Source organism: Schistocerca gregaria, chromosome 3 (genome assembly GCF_023897955.1).
Source record: "Schistocerca gregaria isolate iqSchGreg1 chromosome 3, iqSchGreg1.2, whole genome shotgun sequence".
Taxonomy (NCBI): Eukaryota; Metazoa; Arthropoda; class Insecta; order Orthoptera; family Acrididae; genus Schistocerca; species Schistocerca gregaria.
In genome coordinates, this window is record NC_064922.1 from 685865701 (window position 1) to 685889714 (window position 24014).

A 24014-nucleotide genomic window follows, 5' to 3' on the forward strand; every position below is an offset into this window, starting at 1 on the left:
CTCATTTCCAGTCGCTGTTCGGTCTCTAGATTTTGTTTTTTCCTGGCTTCTCCATCTCGTCAGGCGGATGCCAGGGCGGTTTCATTGGAAAGGAGACGGCCCCTTTCACGGCGCTTCCATGTCCGGGATGGGCTTGTTGACGCTGCGACGGTAAACTCTCTTCCCTTTTATAGCAACCTCATGCAGTTTTTTAAGAAGAAAACAATCTTTTGCAGCAAAAGTCACACTGATTCCCCAATTTTTGCGATACATGAAGGACGAATAGTTTGAAACAGCACAAATATTTTCACTGGTGTTTTCTAATATTTCAGATTCACCAAATGAGGCTCCATACGTTCGAGATTTAGCAGTTACTATCATTTTTAGCAACTCGAAATCTTTCGTCACTTCAGTAATTTAACTTGGGAGAGAAAACGCTGGATACGATCAGTCTCCTAATAGCGAAGAGATTATTCTCTGTGTTTTCACAATGTTTGGTTCAACAACACCGTAGCTGATAAATATTAATGATGTTTATATAAAGTCACGTTGATTTTTCTCTTACCTTGAGTATGTTAGAGAATAACAGCAAATTTTGCCCCCAGACACTGTTGAAGTTGGCTTTTTACTTATACTTACTGATAAACATTTGGAATCTTTCCTACAGTATTAATTAGAAATTACAATCGACTGCACAGAAACTTGACCGAACAAAGAATTGACTAGTTGTTATATTCATGATGAGCACAGACAATAACGATACTTTGCACCATAAATTTTCCTATATTAAGATAATAATACCCTATCAAACCACACACGCATATGCATTAAGTTATTTTATTTTGTCTCGAGTACAGATTGATGTCAGATAAACAGATTTTTTTTTATTGGAGAGCCTGTTTTAAAATGAGGAATGTACCGTACTAAAAGCTTCTAGTAGCAGGTTAACCTTAGATTACATATAATATAGACCGCTCATGACGCAATTTTACTCAAACGAACATCTCGTATGATGGGTGGAATATATTGTCAGTACTGTGTGGAATGAACCTTCTTTTTCTCTGTTCTAACATTTTCGGTAAATGTTTATTACAACGGTAAAGTCTTTTACAGTGTTTAGATTCAGCAATAATTATTTGAAACGTAGCAACATTTCATTTTCCTGAGAAAATTGTTTTAAATATACAAATTTTTTGGCAAAAATTTTTTCGGAGTCAAGTCAGTAGACTGGTATCGGAAGAAAACTGAAGCCCGGTGCTGTGCCATCAATTTTTTATTTTCCTCGGCATTTACACCCTACGAACTATAAAAAAGAATGTACCAATTCGGAGAAATCCGCAACAAGCGTCATATGTGTCGGTAAACGAAGTATATTGTGCGTTTTATTTGTGCTTATATCGATTTGACTGTAAAAAAAGAATTATACGTGATTTACAATCGTTCAAATGCAGAATTTTCACTGCATCTGAAACAACATTTAGCTGGAGTCTGTTTGGGTTTGCATAAAAATCTGTGAACAACACCATGGTTAGCGTTGTTGAATAAATGCCGCTTTTATCTGAGATTTAACAGGCAGGATGCAGAGAACAAAGCCTCGTTGGCAGAATGTGGTGTAAAAATTTGTAGATGTTAGTAGTAGACTGTTAATTATTATTCAAGGTCAATGCAGAAAATATGATTAACACAGTACAATACAATTGATGTCACCCAATGTCGTACATATTGATAAAGGAAGTGTTTGTGTTACTACCGACACAAATATTTCTTCATTTTTCTGTTTTCTCGATTGTTTTTAAACTAAGAAATTTGCTAAACCTCTTGGCTCCAGGACTAGAAAACGAATCGTTCAGGCAACAGAAATGTTCTTCTTAGTCACACTTCGCTAGATTAAGACCATTCCCCTCATTCTCTAACACAAGCTACATAGCGTAGTGTTAATGTTACCAAACTCACTACAACAGTTTTCTCAATACCAATATTTAAAGTTTGCTAGTACATTAAGCTTTATATCTTGATATTGTTTCACTTTCTGTTCTGGATTTAGCAAACGTTATACTATACAAACACTTATTTTCAGTCAAAGCAATCTGTAATTCATAAAATCAAATGTCATTTGTTCTTTTATGTGAAGAGGAATGAATAAAAACGGATGTGTGCTGTCATCAAAGATTTGATGGATATCGTGGAGTGTGCCACGAAAACAAAGCAAACCACAATCGCTAATCAAAAATCACCTGAGCAGGGTAATTTCTGATTCAGGAAAAGGCCTTTCCTTTCTGTAAAGAAACCTCAAAGTATTGATCGTGTTAATTGTGACAGGCGTTATTTATAACTTCAATTTTTTTTAAAATAAAGGCCAGTGCGACTCTGACAGAACTAAATTTACAGGGAACTCAGAACAAATAAACAGGGTTCCAAAAACAATGTGGAAGGCTTGTGTGTTGCAGGATAGGTTGTACTGAGAAACAATTGTTAGGAAAATGCTATACTTCGCTTAGTTTCCGAATTAATTACTATTGAAGTTAGCCAATTAGGTAGTCGAGCGCGCAAATTAAGCGGTCCGCCAGATATGGTGTCGCCCAGCGTGTGCTTCGTTTGGTTTCCTAAAACCGAAAAAGAGAGACACAAAAATTGGGCATGGGGCTATAGCAAGGATCGAACCCCAGCCAAAGGCTGAGCAGTCTCGTCCTCTTCACCTACGCTAAGACAACAACCGACACTAGTTGTATCTGGAGGGCCACTTGAATTTACTCGCGCAACAGCCTCATGTCCTAACGTCAATGCTAATTACCCCGGAAACAGTGCAATGAATCTAATTTTTTTTCGTAATAATTATTTCTCACCACAACCTACTCTGTAACACCCTTACAAGCTTTTCAGACTGTTTCTGACCACCCTGTATAACTTCGATAAAACCTCGTTGTCTCATGACTCTTCTAAACCTAAATTTGTTGGAGCACCTGGCATCAAAAGCAGAAGCTAGACTGGATCTTCTCGGCTACAAAACGCTGTAGTCTTTTTGTGTTTGTCAGCTGGTGATAAAGTGATGCCATTGCATTTGCATATTTAAAGGAAAGTACGTAACGTAAAACTGCATGGACAGAGAAGTGCCTACAAAGACTGCCTTGTCAGCAAGCAACTGAGGTTGGATGGAGACCATACTATTTTTCATCTTTTCCTAATATGTCTTTTTAAAGAATATTGGCTCATGTTGGGTATTATTATTTATGATGGACGTGTGACCAAAATTTCAAGTAGACTGATCCGGATAGTTCAGGCGTACCACCATGAAACAGTCACCTCACACTATCCACGCATTACAACTTCTCTATGTTTTATTGCCTTTAATATAACTCCTCTGATATCAGTAATCATGGAACCACTGAACTGTGATTTTTTTGTGTACCTTTAGTCAACAGGTACATATCCCCGAAATCAGTCTAACATAGCTTATATAAAATATAGACTGGGTGGATCCAGTTATCCATGCGAAGAGAAATTTTTCTTTTGAATTTTTCTTTAACTCAAATATTCAGAGATATTTTGAAATAGAGCATTTCAACGAGAATTTCTCAAACTGCAATAAGACTGCTTTAAAGATTAAGTTGAACAGAACTTAAGAAACAGCAGGCTTTAAAGTAAAAAGGATTATGTTCAAGTTGCAAAATCTGGCCCACTTACCCCATGCTTCCTCATTGCGCAGTGACAGAAACTTGACTTTATTCCATCCCTCACATGACTTACAGGTTACTTTTAGGCCTCAACATGGCAGCGATAGACAAGTTTGCCATCGCTATATACAAATGGGCTGAGGCAATACAAGCATCGCCTGATGTCGAACTTCGACAAATTATGAAAATCTCAACAAAAAAAGCGTAACACGGTGAGCGAACATACGTAGAACTTACGACTTATTATAGAAAATGTCGTTGAAACTTTAGAATAAGGACTGACCACAGGAAATGCTGCACTGTAGCTACAAAAATTGAAATAATTCTTTGATTTCTCTTTAATTATTCGATCATTTGAAGTGAGTCCATGACACAGGCATTGAAAAATAAATTTTGTATTAAGGGCGACAAAGTAACTTTTCCCTTATGGCAACGCAGTGTGAATGGTGTTGTATCAAGAAAAGCAACCTCAGATGCGACATGTTTTGCACTAAAAAATCTGCAATGTAAATTCATTAATCCGTTATTATATCTCTCAAAATTATATGGAATTACGTTCAGTGCACATTTAAAAGTATCTTTAAAAACAAAATAATTACTATTAACAATACACACATTATTCCCATTACTTTGTCTACGCAAAAATCGTGTCTATCTAGCTCTCTGTCTCTCTGTCCTGTATTTTAGTGCGCTTCAAGCATAGCCTAAAACAAATAAGGTTTCCGTATAATATGGGAAGTTGTAGCTACTCAAAACGAAGAAGATGAAATATTAGGAACTTACTTCAAATTTTGTGATAACGATCGCAAATGACCACAAAGTTAGTTCTGTCTTCTCTTTGACAAAATTGACGAAGAACGACGCCAATAAGCAACATTATATACGATCTGTGTCGGCCCCGCTGGCATCTTTACTACAATGTTTTGTTTTCCACTATAGACAACATCAGCGACATAGCACGGATACCACTGCAGCTGCTCGGTATGCATGTGTTACTGCAAATGAACCATCTGCAGCATTTAAACATGAATGTCTCTGGAAAGCAAGTTCACCAAAGACTGTTACTTTCCCGTGTCATTTCTACCGTAGCACCTGATCGATATGTGCTTTAGAAGTTTGTGAATGTATGAGAGGAAACATTTCCCAGATGTTGTATATCTACTTCTTCACCTCTCTTAAGGCCTATAGACACACCTTTTTTGTGCACATCTGTGGCAAAGTACCTTTTGAATTATATTTCACTGACCTCCTTGTACAATTAATATAAAAAATCGGTACTTCAATTTTTAATGTTCACATATTAACTTTATAATGACACACAAAAACTTAAGAAAAACACGGATTGGGTGAGCTTAAGTGGATACGTAGGTCTAATGAAAGAGTTCTTTTTATTTGTACTTGTCTTGAAATTTATTTCAGTCCATTTAGAGCATAATGATAATCAACGCTGCTCATATTAGGGTCTATGAACTGAAGAAATTGCATGGTATTGCAGTTTGTAAGTATCTGATTAATGTTATGCTTTGCAGTACAAAATGTTAGATATGCATCCTAGGGGGACGAGTAAAAGCTTGGGGCATCACCCGGAAAGCGTTATATTACACTCTAAATATATGTAGCTTCTAGACTATTTCATTAGAATTTTCTATAGTACCGTAAGGCTGCTATCCGACAAACGAAAAGCGTCTCAAAAATATATCTGTGAAGTGCGAACTGTTCGCATCAGTTAAACGACGTTAGTGTTAACAAAAACCAAGACATGGAATATCCAACGGTGAATTTACGATAGCACACATTTATTCGATTGTTGGGGCTGATATCGAAATTTGGAACCGCCATCGTGCAAACATCCTCTGTTTATCATACGATGGCTAGACAAGACGGTACGGCTATATTTATGTCATTGTAAGTTTTGTTTTACGTGCGTTATGTCTTCATTTAAACTTATATGAACTTGAAGCAAAGAGGATTTTAATAATTTATAAAGTACTTCTGTCCACAGACGTTTAAAGTTGTTGATCTGCACATTGCGAAACGCTCAGGACATCATCCAGGAAGTGTTATATGACACTCCATATATCTATAGCTTCTAGACTATTTCATTAGAATTTTATCTGTTATTGGTGACTGAAAATATCAATAAGTTTTGCCAATGTTTTGGCGCCACGAACTTGCATTGATTAACCAGTCGCAGGATCGACAAAGGTAATCTCAGTTAAGTGATTAACGTAAACAAAAAGACTCCCTATTTCTTTGCATCCTGCAACAGCTAGGATCTAAAATAGCAAATTGTACCCTCTTGAATAATGAATGAAAAGTGGGAAATATAATAAGTACTCGTGGGCTGTATTTTGCAGTTAGATGATGCCCTTTTGGGAACCTATTTACACCTGAACTCTTTGGCATTTGACTAAAACTAACAGTTTTACTCGCATAGGGAAAGAAGTAAAAACGAAGAAATGCGTTGCTTTTACCGCATTGTAGTCTATAAGGAATGTATTAACAGTAATAGCGATATTATCTTCCCCTCCTCCTCCTCCTCCTCCTCCTCCTCCTTCCCCCACCGTCACGCCCTCCCCCCCCTCTCTCTCCTCCAGCCTTTCGTGGTTTTCCAAAGAATGTAACGTAACGATTTCGATTGAAACTGGTCGCGGGGCGCATATTGACATACTTGATATACATTTCCTTTAGGTTTACTTGTGTCCCCGATATACGAAATAATTATTAATGTTCCATTCTAAGATCTGAAATTAGTGTTAGCATTCCGTCGGAGTTCTCACAATTTCAGGATGGGGACTGCTCAGTTCCTTGTGAATACGCAATGACTGACAAACATTGGAAGTGCATCTTACGGAGAAATCATAAAATTACTACAAACAGAATAAATGTGAACTTACCTCGTATTTTGTAAACACGTTCCGCAATTTTTAACCCTAGATTGTCTCTACCACTGGGAACATTGGTTCTATATTTAATAAATTTTTAACGTAAAGTTAAAAAAACAAGGTTGTGTGACCTAGTAGAAAAAGACAGTTTCGGAGTATATTCTGTATATAGCGAATGTTATGCATATACAGGGTGTATCAATGATTCTGGTATAGTCCTTCAAGGACAGGTAAACGTATCTGTTTGAAGTAAGATAATACACCGGATATAATTTCTTTTTGTTAGTTCATGTGGAAAGTCTTTTGTACAAGGCTTCTGTCAAGGTTGAAGACGATCACTTAAGCAAGGGTTCTTGCTGCCTGTAACACAGAACGAACAATTCCTGTGTTGTTAGGACTGATATAACAGAACGATACCATGCCGGCATAAAAGCCGTGAGCTGCCACTGAACAACTGCTGTAGACGTGGCGCCTTCCACAAGTTGTGAAGCAAACCAAATCACCCCATAAATGTATGTACTTCAGTTGTTATCCTCGTCAGCAGATTAATGATGATGATTGTGATTTATTTTAAACATTTATTTATAGTTTTCAACTTACCATACCTGTCTTAAAATAATACAGTTCCCCTTCCCCATCATATTTGACATTATGGAAACAAACTTTTTGTTTAACGATAGGATAACGCTAGGTGGACGATACGCTGACATTTAGGGCAACAATGAAGTGAGCATATGGCTGCATACAAAAATGTAAACCATTCAATAAATAAATTTGCATTAGTTGATGTAATTAAGAAAAAGTAAACGTTAGAACAGAAATCCGCAATATTAACGGAGGCAGAGAGATCTAAACTGCGCCCAGCGGAGTGGAGGAAAAGTAACGTAGCAGGAAACACACGTAAAAACGAAATAATAATTTAACACAATCATAAATATCATTCATATTGACTAATTATAACATATCATGTATTAAAGGCAAAGGCTGATACTGTTTTAAAACGTACAGCCACCGAACGACTATCTTAATTTTATATTTTGCTCATTTTGAAAGTTACATTTTTTTACATGACGCATCGTTGCATGTTTGGTGAAACCAAATGCAGAAGCATATTTCTGTATGCGCACAAAGGTCCCAGTTGTAATTTCTTGAAAATCAGCTCATCTAACGAAAATGACTATTTAAATAGAGACGTTTAACAACGTTTGTTCTTCGCATACACCATCCGCAAGTCGAATAGGACAGATGTGAAACATAACTTGTCTCCAAAGTATGAAATCGTTGACAGTAAGCAAAAACGTCGTGCGCCTGCAAGAAATTTCGAAGCACGAGGACCAAACAGCTTATGTTGGCGAAAACTAAAAAGTACTTACATATCTCGTATATCGTCTCAGGATTAGATCCTGAAACGCGTTGTGATAAATTAAAAATGTTGTGATAGATCTTTTTACCCTTTTTAACTTCAGCCGCAAAACACGCAGTATTTTCGGTAGTCCACACATATATTGAGGATGTGCTTCCTGCACACAGTAGTATTTGTTTTAAGGTGCTGAAGTTTCATACGATGAAAGTAGTTGATCACGGTTGTAATCTAATTACCAACCGTAACTTCCACGCGTCAGGTAAAGATTTGGAAATAAAAGAAAAAATATCTATAAGTTTCCTTATCGCAGAGCAGGCCTAAAATATTTTTAGATACCTTGACATTGCACTGACTAAGAGAACAAAAGAGTTTCCTTAATTTTGCAACATACTATAAAATAAACGGACTAGTTAATTGATCGCAGACAATGTTAATTAATGATGAGCCCTATCATTTTCCTCTTAGTTTGAATTCATATTTCCTAATTACCCATTTCATATTCTGCAAAATTGTGAATTGTTACTTTACTACTGTTCCATATTTTCTTGTCTTGTGATTGCTATTCGACCAGGTAAGCTTTGTGTGCTCACGTTAATATAAACCGCCAGCTGCTTATAACAAGAAACTTTACTTATTCGTTCAGTTCGATTTATTTAAAAATCACAATTGCTTAAACAACTATCACCAAATTTGCTGCTTTTTGGTCGTGACTGTTTACTAGAAGTACGTTGAATATTTAAAAAACAGCTTCGACGTGTTTTTGATGATATTGTTTAATAATCCTAGTAACAAGCCTATCACCATTCACTAATATAAATTAATTTAAAATGCACACATTAATAATCATTTCACTGACTGATCTACTTGTAAGCGAGGAGAAAATCTGAGAGAAAATCGAATTAACCTGTCAAAAGGCTGCTTAGTATGATCTACATCTACGTCTACATCTATATGGATACTCTGCAAATCACATTTAAGTGCCTGGAGAAGAGTTCATAGAATCACCTTCACAATTCTCTGTTATTCTAATCTCGTTTAGCCCGCGGATAGAACGAACACCTATATCTTTCCGTACGAGCTCTAATTTCCTTATTTTATCGTGGTGAACGTTTCTCCCTATGTAGGTCAGTGTCAATAAAATATTTTCGCATTCGGAGGAGAAAGTTCGTGATTTGAATTTCGTGAGGCTCTGAGCACTATGGGACTTAACATATGTCCCCCAGAACTTAGAACTACTTAAACCTAACAAACCTAAGGACATCAGACACAACCATGCCCGAGGCAGGATTCGAACCTGCGACCGTAGCAGTCGCGCGGTTCCAGACTGAAGCGCCTAGAATCGCTCGGTCACACGGGCCGGCTCATTTCGTGAGAAAAACGCTTTTATTTTAATGATATCCTACCCAAATCCTGTTTCATTTCAGTGAAACTCTTTTCCATATTTCTCGACAATACAAAATATGCTGCCCTTCTTCGAACTTTTCCGATGTACTCCGTCAGTCCTATCTGGTAAGGATCTCACACCGCGCAACGGTGTTCTAAAAGAGGACGGACAAGCGTAGTGTAGGCAGTCTTCTTAGCAGATGTGTTACATTTTCTAAGTATCCTGCCATTAAATCGCAGTCTTTGGTTAGCCTTCCCCACAACATTTTCTCTGTGTTCCTTCCAATTGTTCGTAATTGTATTTCCTTTTGTAATTAATATTATTTACGGCCCTTATATTTGACTTATTTATCTTGTAATCAAAGTTTAACGGATTCCTTTTAGCACTCATGTGGATGACCTCACACTTTTCATTATTTAGGATCAACTGTCTATTTTCGGACCATTCAGATATATTTTATAAATCGTTTTGCAATTTGTTTTGATCATTTGATAACTTTATTAATCGATAAACAGCAGCGTAATCTGCAAGAAACCTAAGACAGCTGCTCAGATTGTCTCACAAATCGTTTGTATAAGAAACAGTAAACGGCTTATAACACTACCTTGGGCAATGCCAGAAATCACTTCTGTTTTACTCGATGACTTTCCGTCGATTACTACGAACTGTGACCTCTCTAACAGGAAATCACAAACCCAGTCACATAACTGAGACGATATTCTATGAGCACGCAATTTCACTAAAAGCCGCTTGAGTGGTACAGTGTCAAAAGCCTTCCGGAAATCCAGAAATACGGAATTAATCTGAAATCTCTTGTCAATAGCACTCAACAGTTCAGGCGAATAAAGAGCTAGTTGTGTTTCATAAGAACGATGGTTTCTAAATCCATGTTGACTGTGTGTCAATAGACAGTTTTCTTCGAGGTAATTCATAATGTTCGAACACAATATATGTGCCAAAGTCCTGCTGCATATCGGCGTTAATGATATGAGGTTGTAATTTAGTGGATTACTCCTATTACCTTTCTTGAATATTGGTGTGACCTGTGCAATTTTCCAGTCTTTGGGTGCGGATCTTTCGTTGAGCTAACGGTTGTATATGATTATTAAGTATGGCGCTAATGTATCAACATTCTCTGAAAACTAATTGATATATAGTCTGGACAAGAAGACTTGCTTTTATTAAGTGGTGTGGAGAATATTTGACTACTGTAAGTAATGAGAAAATGTTTTACCAGGGCGCGCTGTAAGGTAATGCCTTTGAATCATTTATCTGAAAACTATTAAGGCTTTTGGAATAAAACAAACGTTATTAACAATCTACATATTTATTGTAACTTCCTGGCAGATTACACTGTGTGCCCGACCGAGACTCGAACTCGGGACTTTTGCCTTTCGCGGGCAAGTGCTCTACCAACTGAGCTACCGAAGCACGACTCACGCCCGCTACTCACAGCCTTACTTCTGCCAGTACCTCGTCTCCTACCTTCCAAACTTTACAGAAGCTCTCCTGCGAAACTTACAGAACTAGCACTCCTTTCTTTCAGGAGTGCTAGTTCTGCAAGTTTCGCAGGAGAGCTTCTGTAAAGTTTGGAAGGTAGGAGACGAGGTACTGGCAGAAGTAAGGCTGTGAGTACCGGGCGTGAGTCGTGCTTCGGTAGCTCAGTTGGTAGAGGACTTGCCCGCGAAAGGCAAAGGTCCCGAGTTCGAGTCTCGGTCGGGAACACAGTTATAATGTGCCAGGAAGTTTCATATCAGCGCACACTCCGCTGCAGAGTGAGAGTCTCATTCTGGATACATATTTATTCTTCTTCTACGCATCTGCAGACCTCTGCCTCTAGACGGCTACCAATTGGCTCTGAGAACTATGGGACTTAACATCTGTGGTCATCAGTCCCCTAGAACTTACAACTACTTAAACCTAACTAACCTAAGGACATCACACACATCCATGCCCGAGGCAGGATTCGAACCTGCGACCGTAGCAGTCGCGCGGTTCCGGACTGAGCGCCTGAACCGCTAGACCACTGCGGCCGGCGGCTACCAATTGTAGCTTGTCACATGGCGGTATGTTACGTAACAACGTGCTGTAATAGAGCTTCGAATTCTACGAGTTAGTCCACACAGGGAGCATGACAGTGCCAAACCACGCACGAGAGCTGCAACATCTGGAACAGTCCGACGCCTTGGATTCACTGTCATCGGTCGTCCTCCACATATTCCTACTTGGCCCCATCCGAGTGTCATCTGTTTTCAAACCGTAAAGAACTCTTTCGAGGACCTCACTTTGATAGTGATAAAGCGGTTCAAGCAGAGGTGAGGTAGTGGCTCCTTGAACAAAGTCAAATATAGCACAGGGACTGTGTCAACAAACAGAGCCCAGCCTGCTAGGCCTTAAAATCAGAACGTAAGTAAAGCATTAAATCCCAACTTAAAACAGGTCGTCCACAGTTCCCTCGAGAGGAAGATACTCTTAACACGCAAACCAGTTGCTCTATCGGAGAGAGCTGAGCACGTATTGGCTATTTGTGTAGCAAAAAACAAACGATGAGCCTGCGGCCATATGACTACCAACTGCAAACCACGCAGAGAGGCAGGCACGAAGCTGCTGCAGCTCTACAAGCTGCAGACAACACAAGCGGGTTTTTCGCGAATTCTCACAAACGATGATCGTGGAGTAAATGGCAGCAATCTCGGGGCTCTGTTCCCGAGCAGGAAAGCCAAGGAAGACGCCGACCTGATGCAGTCCGGGGCAGCAATAGCACCTGCAAATACGCCGCCACAGTAGCCAGAGCTCTCCGTCCTTCAAAGCCGGCTGTCAGCACTCCATCGGAACTATATCTTTGCCGGAAATATTGGCCACGCCTGACGAAGAAACAAGTACATTCAGCCTTGCACGTCTGCTCACACCGACCGCTGAGCTTCGACTTCCCGTCCCCCCACCATAACCTGTCTGTCTTGCCCATAATCCGCCAAACAAAGATCGTTTCACGAGGAAGGACAGTGTACAAGTCACCGGGCGCGAGATATCGACGATGCCGCATAGCTCAGATCTATCATCAGCACACCAGTCTTAATAGGTGCCACGGTAACCAGTGCAGCATAAATACGAGGGTTGGAACTCAAATAATGGCAACTATTTATTCACAACCGATACAACCGGCTTCAGTCCGGAACCGCGCTGCTGATACGGTCACAGGTTCGAATACTGTCTCGGCCATGGATGTGTGCGATATCCTTAGGTTAGTTAGCTTTAAGTGGTTCTAAGTCCAAGGGGACTGATGAGCTCAGATGTTAAGTCCCACAGTGCTTAGAGCCATATGAACCACTTGTTCTTCAAAGTAGTCACCAGCGTTGTGTAGAACCCATTGCCAGCGATGTGGAAGGCGTAGTATACCGTTAGCAGAGCCTGCTCTGTCGATGATGCGAATGGAACGGTCTACTGTCTGTCGAATCTTGGAACAGTTCTAAAGCGAATGCTAGTTCCTTCATCTTCGGAATCAAATCAAAGTAACAAGAACTTAAATCCGGGGAGCATGGTGGATGGTACATTACTTGCAAGTCCCATCGACCGAACAGAGCAGCCACAGCTTGCGCTGTATCCACTCGCGCATTATGCAAAATAATGGGTTGGTTAAGCAGAAAGTGTCGCCGCTTCTTTCGCAAAGCTGGTCGCAGGTGATGCTTCGACAACGAACAGTAATACTGTGTGACTCCTGAAATTTTCCGGTAGTGTTTCTTCTTTTAATAATTTCCGGGTATGCAGCCGGATCCCGTCGACATTCTGCCACGATATTTCGGCCCAGAGACGTCCAGCCATCATCAGGTGAGTAAACAACTACTAAAGAGCCCAGGTGCAGTCGTGGTATTTATGCCGAATCTCGCGCATGCGAAATGTGCTGGCATCCTACAGCGCATGCGTCAGATGTTAACATGCGGGGCATAGCCGAGTTGTACGTGCTGCCCTCGGTGGTGAAAGTAAAAGATCATCTAGTCATTGAGTATCGAATGACGCTGTCGATTCCGCTATATATGAAGATAGTACCTGTTCTCGGAAGAGCGGATATCATTGATGACCTTGCAGCTTCTCTGGAACCCTCGGCTGCCGACAGGTGTTATTGATATACCTCGATGGGGACGGTTTAAAATGTGTGCTCCGACCGGGAACAGTTACAGTTACTATCTTCATATATACTTAAAGGCTACCCGGCCATTGATCTTCGTCTGTGCGAATACGCACAGGTTGGCTCAAATGGTTCTGAGCTCTATGGGACTGAACATCTGAGGTCATCAGTCCCGCAGAACTTGAGGACTACTTAAACCTAACTAACCTAAGGACATCACACACATCCGTGCCCGAGGCAGGATTCGAACTTGCGACGTAGCGGTCGGGCGGTTCCAGACTGAAGCGCCTAGAACCGCTCGGCCACAGCGGCCGGTGCGCACAGGTTGCCCGAACTCTTACCGGAATATTAATATCACTGGTGTGTAAAGTGGAAGGGTTATTAGTGTATGCTATAGAAACAGCTATTACTGAACGCAAAATAATTTCCGAATGATGCCACTTGCATATAAAACGATGATTGTCTTAGAAAATGAACAAACATCGCGTTGTTCGTCCTTGCGTATTGGTATGCAGGTAAGTGTTGGTAGTACAGTGTTTCTGGGGGGACAGTGCGGTAGTGTCAGCGGAGCAGTGTTAAAAACGAGCGCGGTCACAATTAGCTCCGCCGGTTAGGGACGGCCGGCGCTGGCCGGCTTCCGCGGCTAACGCGCATTTCACGGCCGTCGCTCGCACCATCAGTCTCCGCGGCCGCGCTCCGCCGCTGCGAGGCGCCCCACACTCGCTGCCTCGAGCTAACTAACGACCTAACGAGCACCTGGTTTCAGGATGACGGCGGCCTGTCGGTTCCATTTAACGACTGGTCGTACATAGGCACGTCACAGCAATACAATAACGTGAAACAGTGTGATTTTCCGGAGGCTGTATCAAGTGCCAGAGAACGAAATATCAAACGAGCTTTGTAAATCGATTAGAGAATTCCTAGCATACCTAACACTTTACAATGGAGATGAGCCTACACACCTATAAGTACACTCCTGGCCATTAAAACTGCTACACCAAGGAGAAATGAGGTGATAAACGGGTATTCACTGGACAAATATATTATACTAGAACTATCATGTGATTACATTTTCACGCAATTTGGGTGCATAGATCCTGAGGAATCAGTGCCCAGAACAACCACCTCTGGCCGTAATAACGGCCTTGATACGCCTGGGCATTGAGTCAAACAGAGCTTGGATGGCGTGTACAGGTACAGCTGCCCATGCAGATTCAGCACGATACCACAGTTCATAAAGAGTAGTGACTGGCGTAGCGTGACGAGCCAGTTGCTCGACCACCATTGACCAGACGTTTTCAATTGGTGAGACATCTGGACAATGTGGTGGCCAGGGCAGCAGTCGAACATTTTCTGTATCCAGAAAGGCCCGTACTGGACCTGCAACATGCGGTCGTGCATTATCCTGCTGAAATGTAGGGTTTCGCAGGGATCGAATGAAGGGTAGAGCCAAGGGTCGTAACTCGTCTCAAGTGTTACGTCCACTGTTTAGAGTGCCGAAATGTAACTTCCACCGTTTAAAGTTCCGTCAATGCTAACAGGAGGTGACCGACACGTGTAACCCATAGCACCCCATATCACCACGCTGGGTAATACGCCAGTATGGCGATGACAAATACATGCTTCCAATGTGCGTTCACCGCGATGTCGCCAAACACGGATGCGACCATCATGATGCTGTAAACAGAACCTGGATTCATCCGAAAAAATGACGTTTTGCCATTCCTGCACCCAGGTTCGTCGTTGTGTACATCATCGCAGGCGCTCCTGTCTGTGATGCAGCGTGAAGCGTAACCGCAGCCGTGGTATCCGAGCTGATAGTCCATGCTCCTGCAAGCGTCGTCGAACTGTTCGTGCAGATGGTTGTTGTCTTGCAAACTTCCCCATATGTTGACTCAAGGATCGAGACGTGGCTGCACGATCCGTTACAGCCATGCGAATAAGATGCCTGTCATCTCGACTACTAGCGATACGAGCCGTTGGGATGCAGCACGGCGATCCGTATTACCCTCTTGAACCCACTGATTCCATATTCTGCTAACACTCATTGGATCTCGACCAACGCGAGCAGCAATGTCGCGATACAATAAACCGCAATCGCAATAGGCTACAATCCGACCTTTATCAAAGTCGGAATCGTGATGGCACGCATTTTTCCTCCTTACACAAGGCATCACAACAACGTTTCACCAGGCAACGCCGGTCAACTGCTGTTTGTGTATGAGAAATCGGATGGAAACTTTCCTCATGTCAGCACGTTGTACGTGTCGCCACCGGCGCCAACCTTGTGTGAATGCTCTGAGAAGCTAATCATTTGCATATCACAGCATCTTCTTCCTGTCGGTTAAATTTCGCGTCTGTAGCACGTCATCTCCGTGGTGTACCAATTTTAATGGCCAGTAGGGTAACTTTGGGCGTACCCCAATAAAGATTTATAGGACTATTACTTTTTGCGATATGCAGGGTGTCCGGGCAAGAGGTAACACAACAAATCCTTATAGCAGAACAACTCAGCGTTTTACGTTGTTGGGTAAATACGGAATGGACAGAGATAGGCTCCAAGATGTAACCCTCACCATTTCACCAACAGCGCTGAATCGCGTGGCTCACGCGCGTTAGTGTCGGGGCACACCTATCTCGACGTGTTTGCGAACTATGCAGTATACAGTTGTGGATTTGTATGCCTGGCGACTTATCAACGATATGGCTTACAGATAAAAAATTCGAGATCTGGCAGATTTGAGGCCGGATCTACTCCACAGCAGGGACCATAACACCTCTCATGTTTTTGAGCATGTGGCGAAAAGTGGAGTACCGTTTCGATATCTGTCGAGTTCCAAACGGTGCCCGTAGTGAACTATACCAGCAAGCACCAAAATGTTTGAGCTCCCGTGTAGAATGCTGGACAAATAAACTAATAAACCTTAATAGGTATTCAAACAGAAACAAATTATTTTGTATACCTGTAGGGCGGACACTCTCTATATACACTCCTGGAAATTGAAATAAGAACACCGTGAATTCATTGTCCCAGGAAGGGGAAACTTTATTGACACATTACTGGGGTCAGATACATCACATGATCACACTGACAGAACCACAGGCACATAGACACAGGCAACAGAGCATGCACAATGTCGGCACTAGTACAGTGTATATCCACCTTTCGCAGCAATGCAGGCTGCTATTCTCCCATGGAGACGATCGTAGAGATGCTGGATGTAGTCCTGTGGAACGGCTTGCCATGCCATTTCCACCTGGCGCCTCAGTTGGACCAGCGTTCGTGCTGGACGTGCAGACCGCGTTAGACGACGCTTCATTCAGTCCCAAACATGCTCAATGGGGGACAGATCCGGAGATCTTGCTGGCCAGGGTAGTTGACTTACACCTTCTAGAGCACGTTGGGTGGCACGGGATACATGCGGACGTGCATTGTCCTGTTGGAACAGCAAGTTCCCTTGCCGGTCTAGGAATGGTAGAACGATGGGTTGGATGACGGTTTGGATGTACCGTGCACTATTCAGTGTCCCCTCGACGATCACCAGAGGTGTACGGCCAGTGTAGGAGATCGCTCCCCACACCATGATGCCGGGTGTTGGCCCTGTGTGCCTCGGTCGTATGCAGTCCTGATTGTGGCGCTCACCTGCACGGCGCCAAACACGCATACGACCATCATTGGGACAAAGGCAGAAGAGACTCTCATCGCTGAAGACGACAAGTCTCCATTTGTCCCTCCATTCATGCCTGTCGCGACACCACTGGAGGCGGGCTGCACGATGTTGGGGCGTGAGCGGAAGACGGCCTAACGGTGTGCGGGACCGTAGCCCAGCTTCATGGAGACGGTTGCGAATGGTCCTCGCCGATACCCCAGGAGCAAACTTGTCCCTAATTTGCTGGGAAGTGGCGGTGCGGTCCCCTACGGCACTGCGTAGGATCCTACGGTCTTGGCGTGCATCCGTGCGTCGCTGCGGTCCGGTCCCAGGTCGACGGGCACGTGCACCTTCCGCCGACCACTGGCGACAACATCGATGTACTGTGGAGACCTCACGCCCCACGTGTTGAGCAATTCGGCGGTACGTCCACCCGGCCTCCCGCATGCCCACTATACGCCCTCGCTCAAAGTCCGTCAACTGCACATACGGTTCACGTCCACGCTGTCGCGGCATGCTACCAGTGTTGAAGACTGCGATGGAGCTCCGTATGCCACGGCAAACTGGCTGACACTGACGGCGGCGGTGCACAAATGCTGCGCAGCTAGCGCCATTCGACGGCCAACACCGTGGTTCCTGGTGTGTCCGCTGTGCCGTGCGTGTGATCATTGGTTGTACAGCCCTCTCGCAGTGTCCGGAGCAAGTGTGGTGGGTCTGACACACCGGTGTCAATGTGTTCTTTTTTCCATTTCCAGGAGTGTATGAATCACCTAGTCGATAAAGTCGCAAGCTCCACTACGCCTTTCGCGGCTGGTGCTGCTTTATGCAAAGATGTCGCCACCTTAGAAATTTGTAGTGAAATACAGGGAGATCTTCAGAGTATCAACGCTTCGTGTAGTGAAACGCCAGTTGGCTGCAACATACACAACTGTAACATGTTGTTGACGTTGTCTTCAGTCCGAAGACTGGTTTGTTGCGGCTCTTCTCGCTACTATATCGTATGCAAGCGTGTTTACCTCCGAATAACTACTGAAACCTTCATTCTTTTGTATCTGATTACTGTGTTCATCTCTCGAACTCCTACAATTTTTACTCCCCTCCACTCTCATACTTTCTTCCAAATACTAAATTGGTGGTCCCTTGGTGTCTCAGAATGTGTACTGTCAACCGATCCTTTCCTATAGTCAAGTTGTGCCAAAAATTTCTAGTCTCCCAAGTTCTAATCAGTATCTCCTTATTAGGTACGCGATCTATCCATCTAAGTTTTAGCATTATTCTGTAACACCACCTTTCGAAAGCTTCTATTCTCTTCTTGTCTAAACTGTTTATCATCCATGTTTCACTTCCATACGCGGATACACTCCACACAAACACCTTCAGAAAAGATTTCCTAACACTTAAACCTGTATCAGATGTTGGTCTTCTACAGAAACTCTTTTCTTGTCATTGCCAGTCGACATTTTATATCCTCTCTACTTCGGCCATCATCAGTTATTTTGTTGCCCATGTAGCTAAACTAATCTACTCTTAGTGTCTTGTTTGCTAATCTAGTTCCCTTAGCATCGCCTGATTTAATTATACTATATTCCATTATCCTTGTTATGCTTTTGTTGATGTTCATCTTATATCACTCTTTCAAGACGTTGTCCACTCCACTTAACTGCTCATCCAAATACTTTTCCGTTTGTGACAGAATTACAGTGCCGATATCAAAACTCAAAGTTATTATTTCATCTCCATGGACTTTAAATCCCACTCCAAATTTTGTTTTCCTTTACTACTCGAAAAGTTTAAACGCACTGCGTTTAAATAGGCATTATTGCATGATTATACGATTAGAAGACAACATCTGAACGTAGTCACATTAATTATATGTTGACGAGTGTGCGTATGGATTCATTAAAATAGGAACGAGCACATGATACCAATCTCTGGTAAAGCAGACGCCAGGCTGAAATTCGTTGAAAGAATCCCCAGGAAACACAGTCAATCCACGAAGGGGATAGTCTACGAAACTCTCTTCCAGCTGATACATGAGTATTGCTCGTCAATACGAGAACGTTACCAGGTTGCACTGACGGAGAAAATAGAGAAGATTCATAGAAGAACACCACGTTTCGTAACGGATTCGTTTACTAAGCTCGAATGAGACACGGAGACGCTTAATCAAATCGAATGTCAGGCGCTACATTAGAGGCTTATCGAATCACTGTGTGGTATGTGGTATACTGTTAAAATTACGAGACGGTTCGTTGTACATCGTTGGCTCTGACCTATAGCTCGTGAAAAGACCACGAAGGTAAAAACTGAGAGAGATTCGAGCACACACGTAGTCGTACCGACAACCTCTCTTCTCGCGCACCATTCGACTGGAACAGGAAAGGGGGATGCGACAGTGGTACACAACGTTCTCTGTGTCACCTTCCATAAGGTGGCGAAGTTTAGATGAGGATGCAGGCGCAGAAATAGGGAGGCGTCAGATATTAACGTTTGAAATATTCACACAACGTAAACCCGAACTCTACCTACAAAATTTCGGAGGGCCTTCAGAGATGTCTTCTGAGAATTTCGGTTAAAAGGATCAGTGGTCCCCGGTAGCACGTTACAGAGTAATTGCATTTCATTTTCTTTCTTACCCTCATTAGCCTTTGTAGCTGTATTAGCTTGAAAATATCTACACAACAGCACAAACATCGACGGTATGCCCCGTGCATCTTCTTTACAAACTAACTTGGCCCATTCACTCTTGGCCCTTTGTGCGGCAATATAGATCAATCTTCACCGCAATGATCAGAGTTTATACACTGGTATAGTCCTAGAACCGGTGAACGAAGACTAACACTACTTGCAAGATGCCCAGTCGGTCTCTTCTTGGTGGCGATTGTAGATGAGTTGTCAGATATTCACTGATCAGGAAATATCGTCTATTTGAACTCATAATGTAAGGAGAGAAAAGCACACTTGCAAGATAGTCCTAGTTCTGGTAGAAAATTTGGACCATGATTTTGAAAGTCGCCAGGTATGATCTTCTGAATGTACAGCTTTTAATCTTTCGTGCGCAGCGTTTGCTTGTTACTCGTTCTGCCACGCTGCAGTAGCCCAGGGTCGGAGCGCGAAGTACTGTACAGCGGAGCAATAACCAGAGACCTCCTGTTTGCGAGGTGTTGAAGGCAAGGGAGGAGGAGAAGAGGAGAGGGGAGATGGACACACTGCCTAACGCGTTTTAAAAGTCTGTCAGAACATAAGTATTATTTATTCTACGTGAAAAATAGCAAGTAATATGAGAATGTAGTAAGTGTACCTCATGCACATTTACGTTCAATATTGTTTTAACAACATTCTTGTGTTGATATTCTATAGCTACATATACCGAAGGATGCAGCCCTGAAATGAAATCAAAACGAATAAACCGAAGCAGCCGAATAATTATTATGAAATGAAGTTAATGACTTTCGATTTAAAATTTAATCATGCCATTCACGTTGAAGAATGGCGCTTTTCCTGCAAATGTACTTCACGTTAGCAACATTACGCACAAAAGCGACGTTATTTATTAAATAGCGCTAAGCTACTTATTTAATGACGCACTTGTTTCATTCATTTACCCTGCACTTTTGAATCGCAACATAAAAATGTTCGAAGAAGAGCGATGTTTAGCTCCAGCTACGGTTTAGAAACCGTGCACTTTGTCACAGTTAACAATGCGGGTTACCAGTGTCTAAACAGTACTTCACCAGTCTCTTACTCACTCCACTGCACTTTGCGCTCGAGCATTAAACATCTGCAGTGGGATGGAGCGAGTAACAAACAACCTGTGCGCTCCAAAGTTTAAAAGCTGTGTTTTCAGAAGGTTATAACTGCGTACTGTGAGAATCATGGACCAAATTTTCCCGAGCAATAGACTGCTGAGGCCGATAGATTCAAAATGGTTTTTTTTTTTTTGTCCTTAAGATAATAGACCAAGTTGGTGACGTTTCCTTGTGAGACCTATCCTGATGGTATTACATAACTAACCATGTGTTGCTTATATCCGCGCTTGGAGGTTGCATGTCCATTTGGGAACTATTTGTGTGACGTCAGGTGAAAACGTAACGTAGTTTTTGTCCTGAGTCCTCCCTGGACCTCTGTTTAACAGTGCTGCGCCTGAGCTGTAGGCAACTCGGCGCACTTCTCTGTAGGCTGCGTCCCGTATATTCCGAAGGAATACTGTGCAGAATATTTTGCAACGGCTCATCTGTCATGGGATTGGAAACGTATCTCAGAGCAAATGAACGTAATATACACTTCGAATTCTTGTGTGTGTGTAGGTGTGTGTGTGTGTGTGTGTGTGTGTGTGTGTGTGTGTGTGTGTGTGTCAAATGGTTCAAATAGCTCTGAGCACTGTGGGACTTAACATCTGAGGTCATCAGTCCCCTAGAACTTAGAATTACTTAAACCTAACTAACCTAAGGACATCACATACATCCATGCCAGAGGCAGGATTCGAACCTGCAACCGCAGCGGTCGCGCGGTCCCAGACTGAAGCGCCTAGAACCGTTTGGTCACACTGACCGGCTGTGCGTGTGTGTGTGTGTGCGCGCGCGCGCGTTTCCGTAGTTCACCAATAATCTTATCTGACTTGCACGTGGAGGATTCAGGTATAGACTCCCGCATCGAATTTTTCGTCACGGGAGGATCGGACATTACTTACTCTATGTGGTAACGACTATTGAGCTACCTGAAGGAGTAGTAGTGACTTCAAAATTAGTGACCAAGCTAGAAACTTCAGAAATAAAGCGACATAGCGTATAGTTACCATACAGAATTGTGGGAACGCCGTCTCGAATATTTTGGATGAATCTACCTGTCACGAAATGTCAAAGTTACGTCTGAAAAAATTAACACCTCCTGCATGACTGGCATTCTTGTTCAGTAGAATGGTAACAGTGAAGACAGATATGGTCTCACGTCTGTGATACGGCCTTCAGCAGCATAAAAGCGCTTGTGGTCATGTACTCACCTTCGAGCAGTTTCCCGACGGCTTCATCCAGAGGGACGCTGCCTCCGCCGCCGCCGCCTCCGCCTCCGCTGTCGGGCCGCGAGCTGGAGGTGGACGAGGCGCCGGGAGAGGGCGTGGCCACCGGCGTCACGGAGCCGCCGCCCGCCGAGACGATGGCACTCTTATACATGGCCGCCGCTCTCACCGCGCCCACATCACCTCCTGCACACACGGCGACCTCTCAGCACAGAAAGTCCACTTTACTGCTGGACAAGACGTCTAGGGACCTATTATATTACGTCGTTGTCTGAACACAAGCTTTGTCTCCACTGCAGTGCAGTAGGAATAAGAATTAAAAATGTAAAGTTTTTTCCAACTCACCATAAAGGCAGAAAAACTACAAAATGTGCTGGTACAAGTATGCTTGTGGATCAAGTTTATGTCGTTATTCCAGCTACAGACCACAGTCTTGTACAAAACGCAATTTATTTTGTTCTATGGGGACTATCTTCAAGACCTAAAAAACAAGACAGACGCACGCTGCCGCTAATGATGGCCAAGCACAAAGTGCATCAAAGTTACAGAGCAATGCTACCAGAAATCAATTTATACGTAACTAGCACATTCTCATCGACCGACATCGATACCTCTCCTCAGTGCAGCACTCCATGGGCTGCCATTCCCCAAGAAACTTATTCCAGAGAGAGTGGAGCTTGTCATCAACGATATGGGTGTGTCCATACTGAATTCCAGCATTACCGATGGAGGGCGCCACGAACTTGTAAGTCATTTTCAGCCAGGTGTCCTGATATTTTTGACCACATAGTATAGGTGCACACAGGATCATCTCCCTATCCAACCTCTCTGATGCTGGAGGGTCACCACTTCCTATTTAACGGCAGCAGTTTTTAATGCCTCAGGCGTATAGGTTTTTAGCTATTTCAGAATAACCTCTATACCAAGTCGTTGTTCAGCTTATCATGGAATCAAAATTCACAAATCGCCCGTAAGCAATTAGATCATTCGTATCCACGGAAAAGACGATCTAGTGGTACCCGGTGTGGCACAAACATCAACCCTTATCCGGGTTTGGAACCGACTATCGTCCTGGTTACTAAAGAGGCCCATAATTATTTTCTATTTGCTAGGTACAGAGTAGTCGGTGCTACTCAATAAAATTTGACTTATTATTTTGTGAAATTTTATACTAACAGCAGATTCCGAGGCGTCAGTACTAGTTAGCAGCAAGATTTGTAATAGATGTAGCAAAAAGTTTGTGCATTGTGCGTAATTTGCTAAGCACTGCCCAATTTTGGGTTTACTTCCCCTACATCGTTTTACCTTTCTGAGAGCTATATCCATGATTAGCTATTCCTAGGGATTTCGGTCACTGTGGAATATCGACGGAGAATTTAGCTGCACTTTGCGAGATGTTGGAATCTGCAATGGTAACTACTGACCGGCGTCATACAGTCGTTGCGAAATGCGTCGGCGCCGGAGTGGCAGGGCGGTCTCCTGTTGCAAACGAGTTTCGGAACCTACCAGCTAGTCTTGTTTTTGAACTGTCTGCAGACAACTGAGGCCTGCCGTCATGCGGTCACTCGAGTGTGACTAGCGGATAAGGCTCTGTGTGGCAAACGACCGACAGATTAATTATGTACTGCTGGTGAATGGGTTAGAGGCATTGCTTCCCACTGATGATGTCACCGCTCTGCTCGAAAAAAGGTCTCAGCACAGCTGTCGATTTGTAACGGCGTTACGAGGACTAATTGGACCTTTGATCTGAAGCCGAGTCCAGGGTGCAAACCGGAGGTTTTGTGGGTCCTGCAATGAGATCGGTTGTGGATTCTTTGACCTGCGCTGCACGGTGGAGACGTGTAACTAGTACACAATACACTGGAAATGGCCTCTCATATGGCAGATTACTTGTAGGATGCACATGAGGCTTTCTTAGATTAGGCGATACTTGGAGAGTTCCAGT

At 42.9% G+C, this 24014-nt stretch overlaps 1 protein-coding gene across 1 annotated transcript in view; it reads right to left on the minus strand.

Moving 5' to 3' along the window:
- The window catches only part of LOC126354305 (transcription factor SOX-10-like), a 205354-nt gene that overhangs the window by 149517 nt on the left and 31823 nt on the right, over positions 1-24014 (minus strand). The window contains exon 2 of the mRNA XM_050003860.1: positions 22055-22255. Within this exon, the coding sequence (XP_049859817.1) occupies positions 22055-22223 (169 nt within the window). The 5' untranslated portion in view covers positions 22224-22255. The remainder of the gene's footprint in view (positions 1-22054; positions 22256-24014) is intronic.